Source organism: Fistularia commersonii, chromosome 27, assembly GCF_037954325.1.
Source record: "Fistularia commersonii isolate RoL2024-O1a breed Wild chromosome 27, RoL_Fcom_v1.0, whole genome shotgun sequence".
In the NCBI taxonomy this organism is placed as follows: domain Eukaryota; kingdom Metazoa; phylum Chordata; class Actinopteri; order Syngnathiformes; family Fistulariidae; genus Fistularia; species Fistularia commersonii.
The window spans coordinates 13823734-13833676 of NC_141310.1; the positions used below are offsets into that span (position 1 = coordinate 13823734).

At 50.8% G+C, this 9943-nt stretch overlaps 1 protein-coding gene across 1 annotated transcript; it reads right to left on the reverse strand.

The window, feature by feature from the left end:
- Positions 1–928: 928 nt before the first annotated feature.
- On the reverse strand, positions 929–7503 carry lrrc28 (leucine rich repeat containing 28). Its single transcript, XM_086174855.1, has 10 exons — positions 7364–7503; positions 6775–6989; positions 6173–6213; positions 6007–6044; positions 5542–5679; positions 3925–4131; positions 3728–3830; positions 2076–2257; positions 1840–1999; positions 929–1566 (listed from the first exon to the last, which is right to left on the reverse strand). The coding sequence occupies exons 2-10, from the start codon at positions 6940–6942 to the stop codon at positions 1497–1499; spliced, it is 1107 nt and encodes a 368-aa protein (XP_086030981.1). The 5' UTR covers positions 6943–6989; positions 7364–7503; the 3' UTR covers positions 929–1496.
- Between the last annotated feature and the right edge of the window lie 2440 nt (positions 7504–9943).

Sequence of the window (9943 nt, forward strand, 5' to 3'; positions counted from 1 at the left end):
TTTTATCGGCTCTACACCTTAATTAACACCAAACCCCCCCGGAGGTCAAACGCTGCTCGTGGAGATCCAAACGCATCCAAACAACTGCCATTTCGGATTCCCGGCGTGACATTTGGGCGGGCGGCTCTTATCAGCAGAGCGACGGCCCGGTCAGCTGCTGCCGCCGCCGCTGCTGCTGCTGCTGCTTTATGAATCCACACAGGAAATTACCTGCATGATGCATCTGAACACACACACTGTGCAAACATCTTCCACAGAGTAGAATAAAATGCTGAAAATAAAAGGCACCTACCCATCTCGAATGCAAACGTAAAAAACAAGGACCACCTGCATTTAATCATCTCTATTCAGGGACAAAAAGCTGTATTTAACCGCTTTGTTACCGGCCTTGAATGGTCTATATATAGAAAGAACACAATGGAATACGAGCACCTCCACCGTCAGCTGACGCAGCTGACAGAAAATTCGAAAACAGTCGGCTGTTGTTGCTGCTTTAAGTGCGGTGAAACAAACAGAAATAACCCAAACCGGCTTCTGTTTTTAGCACAAGCACCACCGGCACCGTCTTCAATTCCTATTTTGACAAGGTACCTGCTGCTAGGCTACATGAGCTTCCCTCTGGGACTTAGAGTGAAAGTTAATTTGCAAATAAAATGATAGAAATGTCAAACGTCACGGGCGGCATCCTGACGGAGGCCCGGAGGCCCGGAGACTCGGGCGACTCAGCAGTTTGCGGGGGTTTTAAGACGTCGGCGGGATGTTATGTGACACCCCCATCCATCCCCGGGGGCCGCCATCGATCCCGGTAATGGAGGCGCTTCGCTTCCGGCGCCCGGCCTCTCCTCCATCCTCGACAAAATGTTTTTTATTTCCGCGGCGTCCCGGTTTGGATGCACCGACCGTCAAGAACAACAAAAGCACGCAGCCGCTCAAACATCGGTCGACGTTTACTGTCAAAAAGCGTCACAGTTCCAAACAGGATAAATTACAAATGTACAACGGTGACGTCCCGAGACGGAAAGCTTTAAAAACCGGCCCGGAGCGTGAAGACGGCGTGACCATGCTGGCGAGAAGCCGGCCGCCAGAGTGGATGTAAAAACGGATGCTGGCGCTGCGAGAGGAGGCCGGGCCTCGGTCGGGTTACAATCTTGTCTCTGAATCTCGTCGGACCACAACCGGTTCCTCTTTCCTGCGCTCCGTCCCGCCTCGGCCGCCGGAGAAGAAAAAGAAGAACGGCACACGTTCGCGGCAAACAGATCCCGGAAGCGTCGAGAAGCCCGGGAGACAAACCCGGGCCGACGTTGGCGCCTCCAAGACGGGATGATTTAGGAAAAATAAGTTCCTGTACTTTTAAAGTGCTGGGTCTGAAGTTACTTCATCATTAGTTTCTAGTCACGTCTAGTAAAAAGAGAGCGGCGCATCGTTCTTCGCTCACTCGTCCAGGACGCAGACGCGCCGCGTTCAGTCGAGTCGAGCCACGGCGAGGAGAGACGGCGTCAGCCCTGGAGGTTGAAGGTCCGCAGGCAGCGACCCGAGCAGCAGTAGGCCACGAAACTCACCGTCGCCCTGGGCAACACAGACGGGAGGAGGAGCGGCGTCAGGAATAAGAGGACTGGATTAAACACAAACTAACAGATAACAGAGGAACGGGGGAAACAATCAGAAGAGCCAGCGGTTTTACAAAAGGCCTCGCGATTCGGTTCGACTGGAACGCGGCGACAACAGACAAACAAACGGATGGAAAACATTCGACCGCGGACAAGAACCGATGATGAAATGAAAAATCAGAGGGCGGGTGAGAGAGCAGGAGCGCGGCGATGGCGGCCGGCGTGCGCCAACCTGCGGTGAACCCCCGCCAGCGCCGTGTCCCGCAGCGGGAAGAGTTTGGGGTAGACGATGGTGAACATGGCCTGGCTGCAGCGGTGGCAGTGGCCCAGAGGGAACTGCAGCAGGTCCAGCAGGCTCTTCGGGAGGCCGATGGGCGGCTGCGGGTTCTGGTCTGCGGACGACGGGAGCGGGAAGGATCAGAGCGGCGGTTCGCGGCCGGACGGGCCGGCGCCGTCGGCGGCGCTCACCTGCTTGGCGGCGGCGGAGGCGGTGCAGCGTCCTCATGGCGAGCTCCTCCAGGGGGAGCACGTGGTCCGACTCCGAGCCGACCGCCTTCACCTCGGCCGGCAAACCCACCAGCGCCCCGGCCAGCTCCTCGCCCACCGCCTCCATCATCTCACCTTCCAACACCTGGGAGGAGACGCCACACCTGCGCACACACACACACACACACACACACACACACTTAGCTTTGTGAAATTCATAGAAAAACACGACAGAGATGTGCATGTGGTGAACTCCAAGTTGTTGTGGGTGAAACACGGTGACGGAGAGCATCTTCTGTGAGAAGGCTGGAGATGTTTATGGGGATTTGGTGATTGAAATACTCCTGGATTCATGTGTCTTCACTTCCAGGGTTCAGGCTCCCCGTCTCCACCCAGCACCCATTTTGAAACCTAACCGTCCTCCGCCGCCACGGCTAATGAGCTCACGGAGAAACCGACCACCCTGCCGATCTCCGGCTGCTGCCGTGCTGTGATGAAGCCATGTTGAATATCTACGAAGCCTGCTGACACTCTACTCTCTAGAAGAAATCCAACCCCCCCCCCAGCAGACCGCACGGCGCCGACCCAAAAGCATTAGCCGGGTCGACGAGCGCCACGAGCTGGTCTCCGTTTTCACTGGATTCGGTGTCAGTCGGTCTCTTCCTTCCTCCGGAAGCAGAGCCTCTGCGACGCCACAGGAGAAAGACATCCATCTCTGACGAGTCCCTTCCTTCCCCCTGCGTTGCGTTGGGAAGCGTCCTCCTCCACCTCGGCAGGTGATCTTCACACTCAGGACTTCACCGAGACCTGGAATATCAGAAGGGAGCGACATCTCTGCAACCCTTCCCCCGTCCGGTGCACCTCCTCCAACCAGCACCGTCCTTCCGCTTCACAAACCCGACCGGATCCTTATCGACCGCTATTGCAGCTCGCGCCTTCCTCCTTCCACGAGCCCGGGGGCCACTGGTCCATGAAGAGACGGAGAAGTTGTTGTCGTTGGGAAACGGCGAGGGTTTGATGCTTCTGGAAAGAGGAGCGGCTTCAAGCGGAGCAAAGTGAGCACGTTCCATTACGTTCGTAGCATTAAGGGTGGAACCAGGAAGTGATAGAACTTTTTCCTTTTCCCTTCAGGGTCTCCACGGTGAATCCACCTTCTCCATCTCACCCTATTCTCTGGATCCTCCTCTCTCACACCAACTACCTTCATATCTTCTCTCCCGACGTCCATCCATCTTCTCTTTGGTCTCCCTCCTCTGTCCATGACCAGACCATCTCAGACCTTCTCTCCAAAACATCTAGCATGTGCCGTCCCTCAACCTCCTTTCTCGTCACACGTCCACCTCTCGAGATGTTCCTCCACCCGTTCCTGCTCCCTCAACAGATCGCGATGTCATCCGCAAACAAGTTCGGTGATAGAGCACCGGATGAAGATCGTCCTTCATAAATGACGTGTTTCTTCTTTAAAAACACATAATAAGGACATGGAGTTTGTTGATGTGAGAGAAGATGGTTTGATGGAGGCGGTTGATGCGCGCCGGCGCCCCCTGGTGGACGTTTGGAACGGACGGGTCGCGTTTCCGTTCTTTTAAACGGGGAAGTTTGATTTGAAAAACGGAAAAGGTGGCGCGACTCACCCGCTGCAGCCGATCACCTTGTTGTACAGGTAGGACGGGAGGCCCTTCAGCTCGGCGTTGTTGTCCACGAAGACGAACTGCAGGTCACGGGACCGACCCAGATCTGACACACAGAAGACACGCGTGTTCTGACCATGTCGCCGACCGGGCCGAGGCGATGGCGGCGGCGGGAGGGACGCCGACGCACGCACACTGACCCAGAGGCAGGAAGTTGAGGCGGTTGGCGGCCATGGAGAGCTGGTTGAGGCGGCGCAGCCAGCACAGGTGGCGGGGGACGTGGCTCAGCAGGTTGTGGTCGGCCGTCAGGTTCTGCAGGGAGACGCAGCGGTGGAGCCGGTCGGGGAGAGAAGCCAGCTGGTTCATGGACACGTCCAGGGTCTCCAGGTCCTGAAGGTCACCGATCTCTGGAGGGGAGGCACCACAGGGGGAGGGGCTTCGCGTCAGCGTCAGGGAAAAGGTCACTTTTGCAGAATTAAAACTGTAGAAAATCCAATGACGAGTGAGGACTCGATAATTTGAGAAATTTTATTTTAAATTAAACAAATCAATTTTAAATGATCTTTACCATATTAGTGCCATTAGTAGTAAAAAAAAAAACAAACAAATAAAACCCTCGGTGGGAAAATTCCTTCATTTAAGAGACTGAAGTCTGGAGAGGAAACATAAGTTGGACGTCGAGAGACGGTCCGCTCGTACGTTTGCAACGAACAACCAATGAATGTGTGAGAGTTCGGGGGAGAAAAGACATCGAAACTCCGCGTGAAAGAAAATGGAAATATCTGGAAGTAACGCGGCAACTCAAGGAGACGCAAATACTTGAAATCCTCAGTTCAGACAGATCTTCCATCCTCAGACACATTTGAGACTCTTATCCTGGAACTTATTTTGAATTTAAGCCTCTCAGTTCTGTGAATTGCACGCTGAGCCGACGCGCCGCTGCCCCCTCGTGGCGTGTTGTGGAACTCACTCACTCACACACACACACACACACACACACACCTGCCGAGCCCGGTGGAAAGGCGAGCTGCACGGTGAGCGCTGGACCGCCGCGTCACACGGTGCGTCTTTCAGTGTTGCATAATTTCAATTTACGTTTTGCATTTGAGAGAAGTCACAGGAAAGCCTGCATCAAGATCGCTTTCCATTTCCCTGCTGAGCCGTCGCTTCGAAATCATCGAAGCCACAGCGGATAAACTGGCTATTACCGGGATTTCCAGACTGTTGAGATCACCTGAATAGAAGCCGCACCGGCTCGACATAAACAAATATATACATATTGTACATATTGTCTATAAGCCGCAGGTTTCAACGTTGAAACATGAGATATTCACGCTTTTAATGAAACACATTCCGGAAACATCCACAAACACTGGAAATGCTTTTTTCCAAACAGCGGCTGGAACACGGCTGATGAAAAAGATGGATAATGAAGAACACGATTCGTCCATTTTCTATCCCCGCTTTATCCTCCTCATGGCTATCCTGGTCTTTCCCCTGCACTCTAAAACCGTTAAAGTCGTCGTCTTCGTCGGAATCGAACAGTCTCAGGATTTCACGCCGTTTTCATCGGTCCGATGCGACCGGGCCAAATGTTTTGGCGGCGTGAAGCTCGTTAGCCCAAAATAAGAAACACAAATTCACCCCAGTGTTCAAAGCGTGTGGAACAAGTAGTGGCTGATAGTCTGGAAATTATGGTCGCTACATTTAAGAATAAAAAAAAAAAAATGAAATGACCTTAAGAAACAGTTACTTTAAAACACATTGATGGAAAATAACTTTTGCAGGCTGATGTTTGAGCGTCGGCGGCCGCTCACCCGGCGGGAGGCTCTTCAGCTGGTTGTTGGACAGCCTGAGGTGGCGCAGGGAGCGCACGCGGCCCACCTCCGGACACAGCAGCTGCAGGGCGTTGTTGCTCAGGTCCAGAGACTGCAACCGGGCCAAGTTCCCGATAGCTGGAACCAGACAGACATAATCAGGGGGCCGGGTCACCGTGCTTTCGGTCTGCGTCGATAAGAAAGCCGGAGAAAGTCGGAACATCAACCAGGCGGGAAATCCCCACATCAGATCACGTCTGAGACGTTCATTCTCTGCGGCCGCAGAGAGAAACACCACAGCGGAGGACGAGGCTGCGAGGAATCTGCGTCCGACACGCCATTTGTTTATTTCCATTGCTTCCTTTCAGAGCACAGCTGGAGATTCGCTTTCGGGAAAAGCGGTCTCTCGGCGAGAAGCTCGAAGAAGCGAAAGCTACAGACTTCATTCCGACAGAAAGGACTCACCTTCGGGAATAATCACGATGTTGTTCGAGTGCAAATACCTGCGGTAGAAAACAAATATGCGAGTGATGTCGAGGCTTCAAGGAGTCGTCGCGACCTTCCCTCAAACCCGTTGACGATGAAACGGACGAAAAGAGGGGAGATGTTTAGAAGGCGACTCGATACTCACAGCTCTATGAGGTTCGGGAGCTTCTGGGCCAGATTGTCGGGCTGCAAGACGGACGACAAACAGAAAGAGACAGGAAATCAACAGCAGGTTTTTTCTGGATGCCGTCTGACAGCTTGGTGCGCAATGTGTCAAGTTATAAAAACAGTAAAAATAAATCTGTCTTCTGTCTGCTTCAAACCAAGTAATAACACCTTGCTACCCTTAATATGGAGACTGCCAGCATTCAGGTCACCTTTCTTCACTTTAGGCAACGAGTTTCACTGGACTGGTTTCAAAAATGGGAGAGCGGCTCTCGTCAGCAGTCTGAGGCTGGTAGACGACCTCCCAGACATGGATGCCGACGGCCGAACGAACATTGTCTTCACGATCGTGGCTCCCCCAACCCTGAGCTCGATAAGCGCCTCGCCCGAGGACACGTTCCTCCGAGAACTGAAGCTGGAGGAGGCCTTTTACATGATTCTTTCCTGAGGAAAGAGGTGCTGAGATGTTTCTGAATGTGGCGTTTCATCACCACAGCATCCAGCTCTGCTCTGCGCCGCCCGGAGAACCGATACGTCGACCTATTCTGACAAGAGAAAGATCCTCGACGACAGGTTGGATACCAGCGTAGTGAGCGAGTTCCTCTTCATGTAGAGTCTCTCCAGAAACTGCAGGCCTTCATCCTTCAGCAGCTCCACGGGGAAGTTGATGAGGTTCCTGTAGTTGAGGAACAGGTTCTTGTGTCGCTCCTGCTTGGCCACGAAGATGGTCTCATGGAGTTCAGTTGCCATTTTAGTCCTCTTTCAAGCGACAGCCTCCCCGTGAGTTACATGTTTTCCTGAAAAGGACGGGAGACAACAAACCAGTGTGTGTGTGTGTATGTATGTTTCGAGAGGTTGACACGCAGTTAGCCGGCACCGTTAGATCAATGGAGGCTTAAAGGTCCACCATCATGAAAATTAATGTCCAAGTATAATGGATACGTACTAATCTGCTGTCGGTAAACCTAGAATTGAACCTGAGTGAGTTTGTAATGATGCCGTTAAACGGTTAAAAGGTGAGTTGTCCCGTGTTATCCGGCCAGCCGTTAGCATAGCAGCACCCAGACAGCCGGAGCGCTCAGCTGTCACTGTTAGCATCGCGATGTCGCTAGCTAACTAGCTAAAACCCTCACCTGTCGTTCTTAAGAAAAAGCCGCGTAGAGGCGTTTACCTTCAACGTGCGGAGACCCTTTACTCTGCATTAAATCCAACTTTTTGCTGAAGGCGAAATGCAAACGGTTGGGAGAAAAGCATGAGGCGAAGTGTGGGCAGTCATCGGTGGTAAACACCGCCTGGCACCGCTGCTTCCGCGGATTCTTCTTCGTGGGTTTTGTTAAAAGGGGGCGGCGGCGCACTACCGCCCCCTGCTGGACAAAAGGTGCATTACGCCTGTTTTTACTTGAATTCAATTTTTTTCCCCTTAAGGATCTGCAAACATCTTATAGAGATAAATCTTTTTCAACTCGTATTGGATAAACCCCATTCTAACTTTACCATATACATTCCTGCAGGAAACGTTGTGTACTGCTGTTCAAGTTCTTCTTGAATGTCTTTCTTGATTTTTCAATTTTCTTAATCTTCTTAACCTACATTTTTCCTGCGGTGGGTGACACATCTGCAGATAAGGCCATGCACGCAGAATGCCTTTTTCTTCATTGGGATTGATTCAATTTGGCTTGTGGCGCAGTGGTTAGCGCTTCACATCCGGAAGACTCCGGTTTGATTCCGACTGGAGGCCTTTCTTTGGGGCGTTTGCATGTTCCTCGCCGTGTCCGTGTGGGGTTCCCCTGTTCCCCCGAGTTTTCCCGTTTCATGCGGCAGCTCAAAGACACGCGGGATTTTCATCGGAGACCAGACTGGCAAGCGATTCGGGGTGAATCTTGCCCAGTGACAGCAGGGATAGAGATAAGCAGTACAAAGAATGAATGAATGATTACAGCTCAGGGCTTTTTCATGTGTAAATGAACATTACCGACAATGTTTGAATACCTCAGTGTGAAAATTTGTGACACTGGATTTTTATCCAAATATTTCTGTGTTTCTGGAAGGGAATTTTCCAGTGATAATCAAGAGAAAATATAAAAAAAAGGTTCATTTGTTGATTTATCCATTTCAATTTCTTTTGTGTGTAAATAACTGCGTGCAAATGGCTTGTGAAGATGGCTGAGAGTCAGCGTCGGCACATGGAAAGTTGGAGAGGCTGTGCTGGAACGCAGACGAACGATTTGACGGGGGAGAATATGAACACCCTCGGAAAACATTTCCCAATGAAGATCCCAATCTCTATGGCAACCGACGAGGTGTGGCGGTTCCGGCGCGAAGAGAAGATACTGATCAGTGCCAGTCAAATAATTTGCATACATTTTTATTTATCTTAAATCTCATGTAGAAAAAAAAAAAAAGAATCAGAGAAACAGACATTCTCTTTTCCTTCAGCCGATCATTTTCCCAGGTAATAAGAATATATTGATGACAGGAAGAAGAAAAAGAATCATATACAAAAAAGAAAAAAAAAACAAAATGAAACCTCTTTCTAACATTTCAATAGAAACACAAGAACTGGAAGGCTATGGAAAATGTACACACATCAAAAAATCTCGGTAACAAATTGGCCGTTTTAGAGAAAAAAAAAAAAAAGAGAGAGAGAGAGAAAAAAAAAACACAAAGAAAGAAAACAGATTTTAACGTCCGCTCTGTGAGGCCTTCCAGTGGTAAAGAGTGAGGCAAAAATCAGACCACAAATGCAAAAAGGAGCCTGAAACCAACCGGTCTCTCTTGGTGACGCCGACCAACTTGCGAAAAACACGACTTTCACCCGGATTATCATCGCCATGGCAACATGTCTAGGCACAAGGAACGGCGCCGACATCCACCGACGGCGGCACGGAGCCTCGAGAGTATCGAGTAACCAGACGTACGAGGAGGAAGTCCTTTAAATTAGCGAAACACAAAACATTTACTGGCTCCCTGGTTGCGCCGGGGGCGTTTCCATAGCAACCCCAGTGCAGCTCATTAACTCGCTGACAATCAAAAAAAAAAAAAAGGGGGGGGGCATAAATGGAAACAGATGTTTTCCAGCTAGGAATGAATTCCTCCTTTCTACCTGCATCTCTGCACGCTGGCGTCCGCCAACAACCCCCGCCCCCCCCGGGGACCCGGGGTCGCCTTCAGCGAGAAGGTTCCCGAAACCAACAAGCCGCAGATCCACCTGCCGCGCCGCGCGCAGCCCAAGCAACCAGTTATTCCAACGCACGGCGGTTCGAGCGTGCCCGCTTCCACCACCGCCCAAAGACGGAGAAGCTTCAACTCTTGCATGCTCTGGAGGAGCCTCAACATCAACCTTTAAACATCTCAACAACATTTTAGCTTTACGATCAACAGCTCGACTTCAACGTTTCCTTCCAAGCTATCGGAAGGCACGGACGTTTGGCTCTCCACGAAACCCTGCCACCTTTACAGCCGTCGGAATACAAAACAAAGGGGTCGGGACGTGTCACTTCAAATTCTCAAATGGAAAAGTAACTTTGTTTTGTCGCAACAGACGAAATATAATCCTAGAAAATACAGTCGCAATCGGTCGGTTCAACCGATGACGATATTCCAGAAGTTTCAGTAAAGTAGGATATGTGAAAGAAATGGTGGGATTTTTTTTTTTTTTGTTTTGTTTGTTTTCTTTTTTAAATACGAAGACGTCCTGGAAAATAACTCAGAAAAAAAAAGAAAGAAAAACCTATAAATAAATAAATAAAAC